Below are 18,848 nucleotides of genomic sequence, written 5' to 3'. Positions count from 1 at the left end.
AGGAGAGTAATACCCGGAGTTTGTACTTGCACTATACTCACGAATTCTTCTGCAGTTTTAGTTATATGTATCTGTTTTTGCCTAAGATTATGCCGCGTTGCTACATTCTTTACAACCCCCCGAATATCGTCGCAGAGACTCTTGCATGGCCGGTTTCACTCAAAAACCACTGCTTTATCGGACCTGTCTCCATCTCGAACATCTGAAAGCGATTTTTAAAGTGGGATGCAGCACCATCAGAAATCACGGACTCGCTTTAGAAAATTGTAGATACTTATTTTCATGTATTCGAACCTTTTTCTATAACCTATATTTTCGCTTTTCTTCGAGTATTTTTAGAATCTTGTCTATGGCTATGAGTACATGAGCCGAATCATGTGTTTTGTCGTCGCTTATTACAACAAAACTGTCAGTTGTTTCATAATAATATACCACTGTCGTAAAGGTGGAAATTTGCTCATTTTTCCGGTGATAACTCTGAATTTCACTTTGCAGAATAACAGTTCAGTCTTCAGCGAAGTCCAAATGAAGTAAAACAGAATTTGTATCTTGAAATTTTATACGATGCCTTTCGGTAGCAATTAATTCTCTTTGGATTTTCTTGATGTAGTCATGAATTTCAATTCTTACAGTTAAAACAGCAACGTACGATACTAAAACAAAAAGTGGCACAGTTTTTTTTTTTTTTTTTTTTTTTTTTTTTTTTTTTTTTTTTTACGAGATCTTTGTTTTCTCATATGGCATACGTAACACTTTCATTTTCTTCAGAATCAATAATTAAAGACTCCACACTTATTCCATCCATTCCAGGACATTCACCACATTCTTGAAGAAGACAGCTGTCATTTTCTACGGATCATACTACTAAAGAAAATAGGTCACTCATGGCAGCTTCAATACAGGCTGCACCTTTGACTTGTTGCAACGCAGTAGAAGCTAACTTAAAATTTGCACGATACACACCACACTTCCCTCCCAGGTTGCGGACTGACCCACTTTGGTTGAATACTATAAATAGAGACACGAGTTTTTCGCAATGCGCGATAAAAAGAAATGCGTCAGAATTAAGTAATTTTCAGTTTCTTGATGTTTTATGGTATTGTATGTGTATTTTCATTGGTTTCCGTTGAGCGATAAAACGCGAAATTGGCAGTTTTGCGCGAAATTTCTAACAATACACGATATAACGCGAAATTTTAAAAATACGTTTTCATTACTTTAAAACGCTAGTTTTCCACTGACAAAACGGTAGAACGGGGCATGAACCGTGCATTTTGGGTAATTAGGACATGACTATAGGGAACATGTTACCCGTTAGGTATCACTATCGCAGCTGGATGGGGAGTTCCGAAGTGATGATTGTTTGAAGTTTGTTGTAAATGCAGTTACATATGTGTGGCTTCTAACAAGCAATGTCAATTGTGAGACTGACATTCCTGTTTGATTTGAAAACAAAAAATATAATTTTCTATAAATTAAATTGACATTGTCAAGTGAAATATTCAGTATTTTCGTTTTAGGTAATTAATGGTTTATTTTTATAGTGAACTAAGAATAAAAGGAAGAATTGTAAAAATGTCAGGGAATTCTTTTCAACAAAAATTACAATATGCGAAACTTTATTTACAAAATGCGACAAAACGTGGAATTTTCAAATTCTTACTGCGAAAAACTCATGCCCCTAACTATAAAATTTCGAGTGACCAATTATTATGCTCGAGTTGTTCTGTTTAAAAAGTCCGTAAATTTCTTTGATGGAACGTGCAAGAAAACGTTTCGATTTTTTAACTTCTCGTTTATTTTCGATCACTGTAATTACATCCCACTTATTGAGACTTTGTCTGGAGCATTCCAAATCATCACTGAGGTAATAGTTCAGGCTTTTTATAGATCATCAGAATTTATTGGATAGCCGTTTCAAGTAAACTTAAAATTTGTGTTTTTCGTAATCGTAATTTCCACTTCAGATTACTTCGGTTTAAGAAAACGGATGAGTAGGGGGGAGGGGAGACTCATTTTACTATTTGAGAGAGCATTTTTGATCAAAATAATAACGAGCAGTCAAGAAAAACTTTTATTCATCATTTAATGAAATGTGAACCACAATCATCAAATTGTTGCACTTTGATTGTTTCCAGTGTTGCCAACCGTGACACCAAAGTTAACGAAACTTTACTAATTTCAAATGGCTGTAGTTAATTCATTAAGCATTGGTCGAGAATGATATTTGGTGTGTTTATTATTCATGTAAATTTGAACCAACTGACAAAATTTCAGAATATTTTTTTAAATGTGTTTTCGAGAAAATGACACCCAAAAATGGCGATTTTTGAAAATTTGACAATTTCACGAATTTTTTGCGACGAAACGGTTGCACACAAAAGCGATATAATTTTTTTTTTCGGAGAGCGTGTAACTAGGTCTTACCAACCGTGAAAACAGAATTTTAAAATTCGAACCGGAAGTACTGGAAAAAATTCGCAAACTTCGACTTTTCAGATAAACTGACATTCCCTTGTTAATTTATGTACAAAAGGATACGCATGCACAAACCAAACTATAATAAAATATAGTTTATTTATATCCCTATGCAGGGTTGGCTGGTTTAAACCAAGGTGGTTTAAACCAAGGTTTAAACCAGCTGGTTTTTTCAAAAAACCAACTGGTTTAAACCAAAAAACAAAAAATGTTCGTAAAAGTGTAAGTGTTTGTAAAATCTTGATAAACACACATTTGTGGGTTATCACGTTTCACTCCGTATATTATTCGTATTATATTCAGACTTAAATTCCCCATTCATTACTCAAAAAGATTATACTACAAAAGCAACTTCTTTTACAAGTTTATTTTGTGATTTTTTTATAGTTGTTATTATTGTCATGTAATTGCAATCGAAGAAAAATTCTAAATATTGTTTCGTTTCAACGTTTACTATTGATAAAATACATCGAAAATGCCGTACTTTTTGTGTGTGGGGGGGGGCGGGGTCATACAGACTCCACGAGAGGCATTTAGTGAAATAAGTATCTTTGGTATCTATTTATGTATAAATGAGTTTAAGCCAAAGTAGACTCAAATAATTCGTATCTTTATTCACTTTTCTTATTGATATGCAGATTAAGTCGGTGTATTTCTTTAATTTGGACCAATAAAAATGGGACTGACTTCATCGAGGGACTCGAGGGACTCGAGGGACTCGAGGGACTCGAGGGAGCCGGAGTAAAAATAATTACTAGAGGGAGTCGAGGGAGTAAAAATATTCACTCGAGGGAGTAAAAATATTCATTCTAGGGAGTCGAGGGAGTAAAAATATTCACTCGAGGGAGTCCAGGGAGTAAAAATATTCACTCGAGGGAGTCGAGGGAGTAAAAATATACACTCGAGGGAGTCGAGGGAGTAAAAATATTCACTCGAGGGAGTCGAGGGAGTAAAAATATTCACTCGAGGGAGTCGAGGGAGTAAAAATGTTCACTCGAGGGAGTAAAAATATTCACTCGAAAGAGTCGAGGGAGTAAAAATATTCACTCGAGGGAGTAAAAATATTCACTCGAGGGAGTCGAGGGAGTAAAAAAATTCACTCGAGGGAGTCGAGGGAGTAAAAATTTACACTCGAGGCAGTCGAGGGAGTAAAAATTTACACTCGAGGCAGTCGAGGGAGTAAAAATATTTACTCGAGGGAGTCGAGGGAGTAAAAATATTCACTCGAGAGAGTCAAGGGAGTAAAAATATTCACTCGAGGGAGTCGAGGGAGTAAAAATATACACTCGAGGGAGTGGAGGTAGTAAAAATATTCACTCGAGGGAGTCGAGGGAGTAAAAATATTCACTCGAGGGAGTCGAGGGAGTAAAAATATTCACTCTAGTGATTCGAGGGAGTAAAAATATTCACTCGAAGGAGTCGAGGGAGTAAAAATATTCACTCGAGGGAGTCGAGGGAGTAAAAATATTCACTTAGGGGAGTCGAAGGAATAAAAATGTTCACTCGAGGGAGTAAAAATATTCACTCGAGGGAGTAAAAATATTCACTCGAGGGAGTAAAAATATTCACTCGAGGGAGCAAAAATATTCACTCGAGGGAGTCGAGGGAGTAAAAATATTCACTCGAGGGAGTTGAGGGAGTAAAAATATTCACTCGAGGGAGTAAAAATATTCACTCGAGGGAGTCGAGGGAGTAAAAATATTCACTCAAGGGAGTCGAGGGAGTAAAAGTTTTTACTCGAGGGAGTAAAAATAGTCACTCGAGGGAGTCGAAAGAGTAAAAATTTTCCTCCGAGGGAGTCGAGGGAGTAAAAATATTTACTCTAGGGAGTCGAGGGAGTAAAAAGTTTTACTCGAGGGAGTAAAAATATTCACTCCAGGGAGTCGAGGGAGTAAAAATATTTAGTCGAGGGAGTAAAAATATTCACTCGAAGGAGTCGAGGGAGTAAAAATATTCACTCGAGGGAGTCGAGGAAGTAAAAATATTCACTAGAGGGAGTCGAGGGAGTAAAAATATTCACTCTAGAAATTCCCTCGAGTGAATATTTTTACTACCTCGCCTCTCACGAATGAATATTTTTACTCCATCGACTCCCTAGAGTGAATATTTTTAGTCCCTCGACACCCTCGGGTGAATATTTTTACTCCCTCGACTCCCTCGAGTGAATATTTTTACTCTTTCTACTAGTTCGAGTGTATATTTTTACTGCCTCGACTTGTTCGAGTGTATATTTTTTCTGCCTCGACTCGTTCGAGTGTATATTTTTACTTCCTCGACTCCCTCGAGTGAATATTTTTACTCCCTCGACTCCTTCGAGTGAATATTTTTACTCCCTCGACTTCTTCGAGTGAATATTTTTACTCCCTCGACTCCTTCGAGTGAATATTTTTACTCCCTTGACTCCCTCGAGTGAATATTGTTACTCCCTCGAGTGTATATTTTTACTTCCTCGACTCCCTCGAGTGAATATTTTTACTCCCTCGACTCCTTCGAGTGAATATTTTTACTCCCTCGACTCCTTCGAGTGAATATTTTTACTCCCTCGACTCCTTCGAGTGAATATTTTTACTCCCTCGACTCCTTCGAGTGAATATTTTTACTCCCTCGACTCCCTCGAGTGAATATTGTTACTCCCTCGAGTGTATATTTTTACTTCCTCGACTCCCTCGAGTGAATATTTTTAGTCCCTCGACTCCTTAGAGTGATTATTTTTACTCCGTCGACTCCCTCGAGTGAATATTTTTACTTCCTCGACTCCTTCGAGTGAATATTTTTACTCCGTCGACTCCCTCGAGTGAATATTTTTACTCCCACGAGTCCCTCGAGTGAATATTTTTACTCCCTCGACTCCTTCGAGTGAATATTTTTACTCCCTCGAATCACTAGAGTGAATATTTTTACTCTTTCGAGTGAATATTTTTACTCCCTCGACTCCCTCGAGTAAATATTTTTACTCCGTTGACTCCCTCGAGTGAATATTTTTACTCGTTCGAGTGAAAATTTTTTCTCCCTCGACTCCCTAGAGTGAATATTTTTAGTCCCTCGACTCTCTCGAGTAAATATTTTTACTCCCTCGACTCCTTCGAGTGAATATTTTTACTCCCTCGAGTGAATATTTTTACTTCCTCGACTCCCTCGAGTGAATATTTTTAGTCCCTCGACTCCTTAGAGTGATTATTTTTACTCAGTCGACTCCCTCGAGTGAATATTTTTACTTCCTCGACTCCTTCGAGTGAATATTTTTACTCCCTCGACTCCCTCGAGTGAATATTTTTACTCCCACGAGTCCCTCGAGTGAATATTTTTACTCCCTCGAGTGAATATTTTTAGTCCCTCGACTCCTTCGAGTGAATATTTTTACTCCCTCGAGTGAATATTTTTACTCCCCGAGTCCCTCGAGTGAATATTTTTACTCCCCGAGTCCCTCGAGTGTATATTTTTACTCCCTGGACTCCCTCGAGTGAATATTTTTACTCCCTCGAGTGAAAATTTTTACTCCCTCGACTCCCTAGAGTGAATATTTTTACTCCCTCGAGTGAATATTTTTACTCCCTCGACTCCCTCTAGTAATTATTTTTACTCCCTCGAGTCCCTCGACTCCCTCGATGAAGTCAGTCCCAATAAAAAATGTTGTTAAGTAAGAACTAATTAGTTCTTCTGTACTCCGTACTTTGAAATTGTTCATATGTAATTCTGTGTAATGGTTTCACTTGTGCAACTGTTTATCTTTTTGTCCTTCTGAAATGACTCTTGACAGTTATATTAAGAAGCATGTAAAGATCAGTATAACGTATTTTTTTTTTTTTTTTTTTAATCAGGATTCCTTCGTGAGTGAGTCGGCAGACGTATCGCATTTGTGACCAATTAGTCCTGGATCTGAGTTCAAATGGAGGACAATTTCTCTCGGATGTAACTCGAGAAGCGGTTTTTATTCTGCTTTAAGCTTATGTGACCCCTTCCAGCATAACCCGGTTGTTGCATAATAACATCAAGGCGAAATAAACTTATTTCTGTCCATATATGATATGAATATATAGGGCAAATCATTTAAACCATAAAAACCTGGTTTAAACCAAAAAAACCTGGGTTTAAACCAAAAAGACCGTGTTTTTTTTGGTTTTTTTAATAAAAACCATGGTTTTCGCCAACCCTGTCCCTATGTACATACCACAACAAGAATTATATGAAATGAAATTATTGTGTTTTATGTCCCACGGTTATGCCGGCTAGGCTAAAGGAGACGGTGATGATGAGAGATGAATGAAATGGTGGAATGATGAAAGTGGGAGGAAACGGGAGAACCCCGAGAAAACCCACGCACACGGTGTTTGTCCACCACAAAGTTCACTTGGCGGGGGCTGGGATCGAACCCGGAACCCCTAGCACCAGAGGTGAACGCTCAACCACTGAGCCACCGCGGCCCAACAAGAATTATAACTTTACCTGTCTTCATAGCTGAATGATGGGGCTCCGAAGTTGGCCATTTTCCATGTCTTCTACAATTCATAAATTGTACTTCCCATCTTTGATGGCCCATTACTTGGCGGGATTTTTTTTTCGACAAAACAAAAAATATGGGTCTCTTAAAAACATGTCTAGTTGCTATTTAAAAAAAAAATCCAACTTTAGTCTCCTTCGCCCCCTCCCCCTCTTCTCTGTCACGATACCCTATAGCACGTCTTTTCATGACATATTTCTTCTTAGCAAACGTCCCAATCAAATTCTCATTCTATTTTCAAAAATATCTAAAATTGTTCTTTTTTTCTCCTCCATTTCTAACAGCCTTTCATTCATTTTCCGCTCGACCCAGCTAATTCTATCCATTTTTCTCCACACCTACATTTAGAACGCTCCCGGTCGTTTTTCATTATTTTTGCGTAATGTGCTTGTTTTTGACCCATACAGTACAATACTCCACACGAAGCAATTTATACGCCTTTTTCTTAACTCTATTGAAGGTCACATAAAATATTTTTCTTCCCTCTAAAGGCTTCTTTCGCCATTCCTATCCTTGCTTTTATTTCAGTAATAATAATAATAATAATAATAATAATAATAATAATAATAATAATAATAATAATAATAATAATAATAATAATAATAATTAAAAATGCTCCTCTGTCTTCAATGAACACTGTAAAGATCATCAGACGCATTTTCTCCATCTAACTTATGACAGTATAAAGTATACAGTTGTCATTTTTAACAACACAAGTTTCATAATTCGATCTAATTTTCAGATTAGTTGCACGCATTAACAAGGGTCTAACGTTTGATTTCTTCTTCTGTTCAGACTTCATTCATCATTTCTTTTCAGACTGACACGCACATCAGCCTCCTAATCTTTTTCTGTTTGCACTTACATGAATTGTAGCACATCTAACACAAATATTACAAACAATATGGAGATCACTGTTAGGAGGAATCAAATGATGTGATGTGATGTGATGGGATTTTAAGTTCAGCGTCCCTTTCAGCAACGAGACTATATGAGACGTGGACCTACAACTTAACGTGGGATCCGAACCATATAAGCTCCCACCGGGACTCGAACCCGAGTCTCCTACGCCTAAGGCGCGTATGCTAACCGCTTAGGCACGAGGGAGTTCGAGGAATCAAACGAGCTAACTTTCTCGCCCCTCAGCTTATCTACCAAATTCCAGCTTTCTGTCAGTTTAGTGCATTTTTAGAAAATACTGCAATAACCCATCATATTTACAAACAATATCATGTGCTTCTCCACAAAAGTCAACACGCAGCCAACAAACACTGTATCCAAAGAAATACGAGAACACCACGTAAGTAAGTAAGTAAGTAACATAATATATACATACATACATACATACATCTAGGGTGGGTCGAAAAAACGATTTCTTTCAAATCGAATTCTAATAGTGCGGAAAAGTTGGACCATCTATCGAAACGTGTAAGTGTAATTTGTTATTGAAATCGCGTAATATCTTCAGTTCGCGCATCCAGGTTAAAGTTTTACCAAATTGTCAAAAATCGTACTTTTTTTTTTTTTTTTTTTTTTTTTTTTTTTTTTTTTTTTTTGAACAACCTGTATAGAACACAGGTTGCTTATGATAGTTGTAATAGAGCGCTGATTCTCAAGTAGGCATGTAACAATACACAGAAGAAAAGAAAATCAACATCCGATAATATCTTCAGTTCTTGCTCTAAGGTCAAAATCTCGTGAAATTGTAAAAAATCGTACTTTTTTGGAACACACTGTATAAAATAGTTTATGTTGTTCTAGCCCTAATAGGGCTGTGATTTTCTTCAAGCATGTAGCAACAGGCACACAAAAAAAGAGATCGAATACATTCTTCACGAAAAATAGAAATTCTACAGTGTTTCATATCCCCATTTATAATATATATTTCAGAAATCAGATTATTTCTGCTTACTAATCTGTAATCGAAATGATTGTATTACACTGGATTTTAAAACGCACTTTTGATTAATTGTACAAGATCATTTGACACTTTTGGCGCCAAGTTGATTTATTTGTTGCGACAGCACGGCGCGCAAACCGACGTCAATGTGCTGGTCTATGCTTTGAAGTCTCATTCAGGCAGTTCTTGTCGAGTTGTTTGAATGTTTGGTTTGTGCTTGTACAAATGAGTGTGTTTAGTATTACGAATTGGCGTTATTTCGAAGTTATCATTGTTGTGGAAGTGTTTCGGTGTCTTTTTGTGTGTGCACTGTGCATCTAAAACCGTATTACAACCGAAATGGAACAGGAAAAAAAACTTGCTAACAAGACAATCTCATAGCTGTCCTATATTTGGATTACCTAAAAAACTAAGTGAAAATAGTTTACCAACTTATGCAGATGTGTTAAGGTCGTGTTTTGAAGAATCATATAAACTATCTGTAGCTTCTGTGTCGGGAAAAAAAGTTCTTTCTCCACAGTGCCTGAAGCTGTTGCTACACAAATTGAACTATTATACAAGAAAGCGTCTATTCCAACTGTGACACATACGCGAGTGGTTCAAATGATAAAATCTTACCACGATAAATATTACGCACTAAGAAAATCTTACAATCGTGATATAGGGAAAGATTCGTTTAGAAATAAAGTGGAAAAGTTCACCATTCATGCAAACAGTAAACTATTTGATATATCTTCCTGCAAATGCGATATGACGTTAAAGTTCTCTTGTAACAGAAGAAAAAGCCTTTGCATATGCCCAATTGTGATGAACTATAATTGCAAGAAAGAAAATAAGATCCCCGTTATCGAACGAAAATTTCTTCATGATCAAAGAACGCAAAGACTTTCTTCCATCGGTAACGTCGACTGGAAGGAAACTACAAGAATTAGGAAGAAGGAAGAGAGAAAGAAACACGAAGCTGCAGTTGCTACTATTTAGGATCAAGAAGACACTACGTCTTCTGAGATTTGTTTGAACGTGGAGAATACGGAGACAGTGAAACATAACAGTGAAGAAAGTATGCAGGCAGAATATTCCCCAGCACAACAGCAGATGCGATTGAAACTGACTGCTACAGCCTTAGCAAGTGATCGATTCGGTTTATCGGACAGAGCGACCGCAGCAGTTGCTTCTAGTGTCCTACAAGACGTTGGTTTAATTACAGAATGCGACAAGTCCTTGATTATAGATAAAGTAAAATTAGACAAGAAAAGCAGCAAATTAGAAGCGCATTACAAATTAGAGATCGAATGTGCCCTAAAGCTATATACTTTGATGGTAGGAAGGATGAAACTCTGGTACAAGAAATGATAAGCAATAAAATGTATCGCAGAATGAGAAAAGAAGATCATATATCCTTACTTCAGGAGCCTGATAGTCAGTTCATTGGCCATATAACGCCTAGAACTGGATCTGCAAAGGATATATCTGAGAGTATACTTTCTTATTTAAGTGACAAAGACGTGGACTTGTTGCTATCGGCTGTGATGGGACAGTGGTTAATACTGGATGAAAAAGTGGGATTATTCATAATATTGAGGTCAAACTTGGAAGACCAGTCCAGTGGTTCATTTGTTTATTACATTTTTATGAGTTACCTTTCAGACATCTTTTCGAGTACCTAGATGGTGACACTTCAGGTCCCAAATCATTTTCTGGAACTATCGGCAAACAATTGAAACACTGTGAGCAGCTTCCTGTTGTTGGTTATGAGAATATTCAGACCGAAGATATCTCCGTAAAAGAAAATGACCTGAGCAAAGACCAAAAATATCTTCTTGATATTGTTAAGAGCTATAAACAGCGGCGAGTGTCCAAGTGATCTTGCAGTAAAAGACCCAGGCCCAAGAAGTCATTCAGGCTTACTATAGCGAATCGTATTTTAAGGTTATATATTTCGACGGAAGATCCTTCATTTTTAGCTGAAGACATTGGCAACTTACATTGTAAAAACATATGCACCAGCTTGGTTTGCTATTGAACAAAATTTGTCTGTATAAGATGGTGCAAAATGTGTTTAAATTGATTTAGACATCACGATATCTACCGGAAAGTTTATTAGAAATTATCGATCCTGTAATACAGCGAAACGCTTTTTTTTTTTTTTTTTTTCGCACCCTGAAAACCTTATTTTGGCCATGGCGATGGATGAACGGAAACACATAAGAGAATTAGCTTTCAGAAGATTGTTGAAATCGAGGAATCAACAACCATTAGGTAAAAGTGTGAGAAATTTTTTACCACCTGATCTCAATTTTGAAGCAACTGACTATACCGAATTGATGGATTGGTCAGCGTGTAAACTTTCATCACCACCAATAATGGCCCATGTAACAAGAGCGAGTATTTTGTCATTTCTAAAGACAAAAGAACTACCAGAGTTTGACTACGTAAAATTTCCATGTCACTCGCAGTCCATAGAAAGATGTGTTAAACGTGTAACAGAGGCTGCTACAAAAGTGTGTGGCTTCTTAAACAGAGATTGTTTTATTCGGACCACACTTTCGTCACGCTCTATAATGCCAGATTTTAGTAAGAAGTCTGATTTTAAAGTTAAGTTCGAAATACAAAAGAAATAAATTTGAAACTTCTACAATGGTAGGGTAGTTGGGAAGGGCATGGGTGGAACTCGAAGTGCAGCCACCTCCTCGTGGTGAGTTTTGAGTCATTTCTAAGATCAGAAATGAGCGAAGAGCTGCACGCTCAGATCGAAAACATAGAAAATGATTCGCTTCATAAAATTTTCGATTTTTAAGTTTCAATACGCGAACTGAAGATACTATCCAATTTCTATTTTCTTTTTTCTGAATATTCCCGCATGGTTGGGAAAATATAACAGCCCTATTAGGGCTATAACAATATAAACTATTTTATACAGGGTGTTCCAAAAGAAGTACGATTTTTTACAATTTCATGAGATTTTGACCTTAGAGCAATAACTGAAGGTATTATCCGATGTTGATTTTCTTTTCTTCTGTGTATTGTTACATGCCTACTTGAGAATCAGCGCTCTATTACAACTATCATAAGCAACCTGTGTTCTATACAGGTTGTTCCAAAAAAAAAAAAAAAGTACGATTTTTGACAATTTGGTAAAACTTTAACAACCTGGATGCGCGAACTGAAGATATTACGCGATTTCAAAAATAAATTACACTTACACGTTTCGATAGATGGTCCAACTTTTCCGCACTATTAGAATTCGATTTGAAAGAAATCGTTTTTTCGACCCACCCTAATACATACATATATACATACATATATATATATATATATATATATATATATATATATATACAAAACCTATAACCTCTCTACAGGCTGCGCCTTCAAAACTAGCTATGAAAGAGGTAGAAGACATCAGTTTCAGCTGATTGTTTCCTACCTTTTTCTCCAAGCTGCTCTAGAAGGAGAGATTCCCTAACTTTACCATCTGCGCGCTGCACTGGGCAAGAAATACATCCATCTTTGCGCTGCTACGGGCAAGATATTTCTTTCTAATTTCCGCGCTGCACTGGATAGGAAATACTAGCCACCTCTGCGCTGCTACGCGGAAAAGACTTCTAATCTCCGCGCTACACGGGGAAAAAAATACTACACACACATATATACATCATATATATATATATATATATATATATATATATCAACGTTGAAATCGGAAATGGTTAATTTCAACCATTTCCAATTTGAATAGAGGGTTAACGGAGTAGACGGAATCTATTGCTGGGATACTGAATTAATTTAAAAAAAAAAAAAAAACTTTTCGATATCTCTTACCGTTTTTGCTCGTCAAAAAGGTAGACGGACATAGCCATCCTGTAAGACTTCACATACTTACGCATAGTTGAAATTTCCTTAGTATTTTTTTCTTTTTTATTATTATTAAGTTAATCTTTAGCACCAGGGTTATATGAGACGTCAATTGTTTTTACATGGGATCCTAATAAGTATTCCCACCAGAAATCGGACTAGAGATTCTCGCATGAAAGTGAATCAGTCAATTAGTCAGGAGAAAATTTATAAGTGAAAAAGTCTTACTATGGTGAGAATCGAGCTGGTGGCCAGATTACTGTGCCGCTGTGCTGATCACTACGCTACCCAATGCGTCTCTATAGCAGCCATACACATAAGACCGCATGGTATACGCCTTAGGCCACTACAAGTACTACTCCACATATGATAGGGCAACGATTCCCAACAATCCAGATGGGACGTGTTGCGAAATTCTAGAATTTAAAAATAAATTTTAAGCCGTACTGGAGGAATATAAGTCCACACTGAAAAAAAAAATGAAATAAAAACTTTAAGCTTTACGTCCCACGTTATGCCGGCTAGGCTAAAGGAGACGGTGATTATCAGAAATGAACAAAAGTGGTGGAATGAAGAAATTGGGAGGAAACGGGAGAACCCAGAGAAAATCCACGCACACGGTGTTTGTCCACCACAAAAAGTCTGCATTGGTATGTCATATTATATTTTTACCATGAAGCCTTTAGGGAAAAGTTAAAATTAACTTGAAGCCCTTTTACGTCATATGTTAAAACTGGGGTGTATGGTACCAACTGTTTTTTTGTCTGGCAAAATAGCGTATGTATCTGGTTAGTGGAAGCAAAGTTACGAATAATTAAATTATGTTCTGTCTTTCAAAACTGTACAAAGTAAGAGAGTTTCTTCTACTCCTGTAAAGTTGTATTTCATAACATACGACCTATTGCGGGATTTTGTACATATATTTAATCGCGTACGAAGCCGTTTTTCTGAGGTAGGATTTACCGGGGGATCAACATTTAAAGTACGTTTATGCATAGTACAGAAACGGTTGTCGTCTACCTCAGTTGAATGTGAGGTAGGCAACAACGTTTCTTTTGTGTTCTGGGTTGCGTATCTTTCTTATTTGAATTCTTTAGCATTAACTTTATTCTTCCCACGTAAAGAACGATCATTTCAGCTAGTGTATATTAATAATAGTACCTAACGTAAGTGTACTGCGGGCGGTGAGTCGCCAGTCAAAAGGAGCGGGGATCACTGTGAAAGGCCGTAAGTGAAAATCCCGTCTCTTTCCTTAATATACATCTATTTCAACTGTAATATACGTTCGTTCATTAATAGATTCTCAAAACTCAAAAGAAGTTGTGATCCGGTTCATGTTGTTTGAAATGCTGAGGCTCAAATTGAAGAATGAAAATTCGTGATTATAGTCTTCGAATGAACAGAGTAGCGTATAAAAGTTAGTACATTGGGATGGTAAGTCGAAGATCAAGGTTGACTTCTAAGCTAACGGAATTTCTCTCCCCTGCCCCTCTGAATTTCTCACACAATAAAAAACATGGCTTAAGAAGAAAAAATGTTTCCTGTTTTTACATGTAATACCCACAAGGAAACAACATTAACATTGTGTAAAAAGGATGCAAATTCTAAGTACCAAAAACTTTATTTATAATAAGTCAAACTACTTAGCATTTAAACTAGGAAGATCTGCTAGAATAATTCTCAAGACAATCTGACACAGCACTTAAAGCTTAAGATGAATTGAGATCTGGAATTTTATTTCAGATGTTCTCTTGTCTTCGATGCAACTTGAGATCTGGAATTTTATTTCAGATGTTCTCTTGTTTTGGATTCAACTTGATATCTGGAAATTTATTTCAGATGTTCTCTTGACTTGGATTCAACCTGAGATCTCGAAATTTATTTAAGATGTTTTCTTGTCTTGGATTCAAACTGAGATCTGGAAATTTATTTCAGATGTTTTCTTGCCTTGGATTTAATTTGAGATGTGTAAATTTATTTCAGATGTTTCTTATCTTGGATTCAAACTGAGATCTGAAAATTTATTTCAGATGTTCTCTTGTCTTGGATTCAACTTGAGATCTGGAAATTTATTTCAAATGCTCTCTTGTCTTGGATTCAACCTGAGATCTGGAAATTTATTTCAAATGTTCTCTTGTCTTGGATTCAACTTGAGATCTGGAAATGTATTTCAGATGTTCTCCTGTCTTTGATTCAACTTGAGATCTGGAAATTTATTTCAAATTTCTTTTATCTTCAATTAAATCTTGACTTCGCTTCCATTCAACTGTTGTCCTAACAGCTAATTCTTCATAGACACATTCTGTGATAGTTTTCCCGGCAGAACTTTCCAGGTGACGCACACAGACACCCGAGTGATGTCACTCTATAGGCTGTCAACGCTGCTATTCAGTCAGTGAGCCTACGAAGTGGCTATACTCCACGAGCAGCAAGAACAACTCGTTCATTTTGAACTCGGCGCTAGATGGAGAAAGTAGTGAGCTCCCACAGAAGAACGACGCAAGCTGCAACTAGTGAGTTCCCACAGAAGGAAGAAGGGGTAATGTGCTTCACTGCGTGATAATAACAATACAGGTATCATTATTTGTAAAAACAGTGAACGAATATTTGCTCAAGAAATTTTTATACTGAAATATACTTTACAAAATTGTATAACGAGTATTGAGCCCTCAGCCTAATAAATACTGTGATTTTAATTCAGTTGTTTGAATCATTCCACTTAGTTTATAGTCGCATAGCTTTAGCTGTTAACTTTTCTTGCATATGGTTTATCAGCGTTTTTGGGTGAGTTACGAGGACGCACATTCCTGCTGTTCCGCTACCTTGGCCGCCAACGGGTGAAATTTTCACTTGTGAGGGTTTGTTGGCTCCAGGATCCTTTAATTTCGGGTATTATTTCATAATCATTTTAATTTAATGAGCCGGCGCCCACCCTATACGCCTACAGAAAAACAAAAACTTAAAAGTAACGGTGTCAAACCAGTTTTCTGGACGTTCCATAGCTCCATCAACCTTAAAGGAGTTTTTACTATGACATCTCACATTTCCTTTCTGACATACACCTTTCCAACAATGGGTTGAAGCTAAATGATATCACCTCACAAGCACTGTAATGATAGAAGCCTTAAAATGATGGTGACACCACCAATATTCTGCCAGGTTGGCACTTGTCGCGACCTGAGAAGCTTCTGTGCGCAAGGCTTTCAGTTAACCACTTCGTGTTCTTTTTTATTATTTTTTTTTAATATTGTCCATCATCTGTCGCCTCTTTCGCGCCTTCCTCCTTTTATCTTGTCACCATACCTTCTAGCATGTCTCCCATGGTAAAATTTCTTCCCAACTAGTTTTTTCTTCCTGATTTCAATTACATTTAAAATTATTCTTTTCTCCCCCACTTATTCTAACACTTTCTACTACGTTTTCGTTCGATCCACCTAATTTTCTCGGTTCTTCTCCACATTTTAGTTGCACGATATCTATCCTACCTACAGAATTAAATTCCTGACTTTCCATTATCCTTCTCCATGACTTTCACTATCATTTTTCTTAGTATAACTCATAAAAAAAATAACGTACGTATGTTTGAAGTATTGCAAATTTTCACCATTGTTTATATGGATATGCAAATGTGCAAACTAACCAATCTTTATGACTATTTGAGTGTCCTCCCTTCGCCGATCACAGCCACCCTCTCTACTCCCATTTATTTATTTATTTATTTATTTATTTACCAGTCATCAAAACCTAACCAAGTTAATGGCAGAAATCTTTAAACAGTTATCACAACATAATTTAATAGCAAAAGCCTAACGACATCACGTACACTAACAAAATTGACACATTTTAAGTGTTTTACACAAGTGTTTGGAAATGGTTCTGGCGTCGCTGGCGTTCACTTCACTCATTTCGATAAGCATGAAGGAAACTTTCACATTAAATAGCCCATTATTTTATCTGCAGCTAGTATGTATGATGGACATTAGCTATAGCTCATCCTATTTTAACCTTAAAAGCAGGAAAAATCCACCAACTACCCAAAACACACTACGCTAAAAGAAAACAAACAAATAAACCAAAGCACTATTAAGGAGATTGGTCTCTATGGCTCAATCGGAGCCACGATCACTCAGTGGTAGAGGGCTTACGTATGGTGTATGGGATCCCTGTATGGCTGGTTTGTGGGACAACATCGCGTCCGTGGATTTTCTCGAGGTACTCCCACACTATCATTCCACCAATTCTTCCACCACCATTCACTTGTCTCGATCATCCGACTCACTTAGCCTAACGGACATAATTGCGGGACGTTAGACTGAAAGATTTTTCAATGCTTAATCACTACAACTTTACGACCGATGGATGATAGAATTCGTTAACAAAATTCTCAATATAAGATTTTTTCTGTGAACCATAGCCATAGAAATTTCATGAGTTTCTCTGACCCTGATTTAAAAAGTTTCTATGACCCTGATTTAAAAAGTCTCCAATCTTTCCCCATCACTTTTGCGCAATGGCCATGTTTCTGCCACATAGAGTACAATAATCCGCACGAAATATTTTATGAGTGTTCTCCTTAACTCTTTATTCACGAATCCACAAATTAGACTTTTCTTTTTCCAAAATGCTTCTTTTCCCCATTCCTATCGTTTCACGTTCACACTTCATCTTTTTATTAATAACACTATCCAGGTGCCGAAACCTAGTAACCTGTTCTACATTCTTTCTCACGTTTTACTTCTATATTTGATACAGACCGATTCGTTCCAATCACCATTACTCTTGTCTCTCTAACGTTTATTTTCATCCCCTATTCCTCGCAGTTTTTTTTTCAAGTTCTTTTAACATCTTGTTAATTTTCTGTTCATATTCCGCAACAAGTGCCACATTATCTACAGTACAAAAACAATAACGAGAAAAGATGAATATAAAAACACATACGATACGGTAAGTTATTTACCTTATCCATGTCGACACCTTCGATTCCACTTTCTTCCAGCTGTTTTGCTTCTTCAACAGCTTCGAGAGACGCTTTATAAACGCAATCCATATAAGCGTATTTTAACATCGAATTCTTCAACTCTTCCAACTTCTCAAGGCGTTCTTCTCCTGAAATAAAATAATAATAATAATAATAATAATAATAATAATAATAATAATAATAATAATAATAATAATAATAATAATAAACTGTAGTAGTAGTAGTAGTAGTAGTAGTAGTAATGATGATGATGATCATATGTTGTTACTTGTAATACCATTCGTATCAATTGTACCACTATTGCTCTTTATCTCTTTTTAATAGACTTAAAGAAATTGGTAGTTCTTAATACCTAACTAACTAACGAACTCTATGGTCTATGGAACCCGGAAGTTCAATGCCGCGTTCACAAAAGCTCTTCATTCACTTTTATCCTTCGACAATTGGACCCATTCCTATTTCAGCGAGATTCATCGCAATATTGTCCTCCCATCTGCACCTGTCTTCTTAATGGTCGTTTTCCGATTGAATTTCCAGGTAAAATTTTGAAAGCGTTCCTACTTTCTTCCATTCTGGCTACATAACCTGCCTACCTGAGCCTCCTAGATTTGATGACCCCCAGTGGTAGAGCGGTGGCTCAGTGGTAGAGCGTTTACCTCCGGTGCTTGGTGTCCCGGATTCGATCTTAGCTCGCGCTGTGTGGAGTTTGTGGTGGACAAACACCGTGCTCGTGGGTTTTCTCGGAGTACTCCCGTTTCCTCCCACTTTCTTCATTCCACCATTTCACTCATTTCTCATCATCACCGTCTCCTTTAGCCTAACCGGCATAATCGTGGGACGTAAAACTCGAAGATTTCATTTCATTTCCGAACAATGTTTGGTAAACGGTATAAATGTTATAGTTCGTCGTTATCAAGTTTCCGCTATTCGCGATTCCCGTTCCTCTTGGGTCACGATCTTCGTCTCACGATCTTGTTCTCAAATACTTTCAGTCTATGTTCTTCCCTCAGAGTAACGTTCATGTTTCGCAACCATACAAAATAACAGGCACGGTTATCGTTTTTATATATTTTAAGCTTTAAGTTCCTCGACAGAATTCAAGACGACACAACATTTTAAAATGAATAATAATACTAATT

General features: G+C 36.9%; 1 protein-coding gene across 1 annotated transcript in view; it reads right to left on the bottom strand.

Annotated features, from left to right (window-relative positions):
• LOC145683806 (E3 SUMO-protein ligase NSE2-like) overlaps nucleotides 1–18,848 on the bottom strand; it is a 106,591-nt gene that overhangs the window by 27,777 nt on the left and 59,966 nt on the right. Inside the window, exon 3 of the mRNA XM_081755397.1 lies at nucleotides 17,689–17,837. Coding sequence (XP_081611523.1) covers nucleotides 17,689–17,837 — 149 coding nt within the window. The remainder of the gene's footprint in view (nucleotides 1–17,688; nucleotides 17,838–18,848) is intronic.

This window comes from Thermobia domestica, chromosome 4, assembly GCF_964235325.1.
Source record: "Thermobia domestica chromosome 4, izTheDome1.hap1.1, whole genome shotgun sequence".
Taxonomy (NCBI): domain Eukaryota; kingdom Metazoa; phylum Arthropoda; class Insecta; order Zygentoma; family Lepismatidae; genus Thermobia; species Thermobia domestica.
Note: the sequence above shows the minus strand (reverse complement) of the source record. Positions and strands in the feature narration are given on the sequence as shown.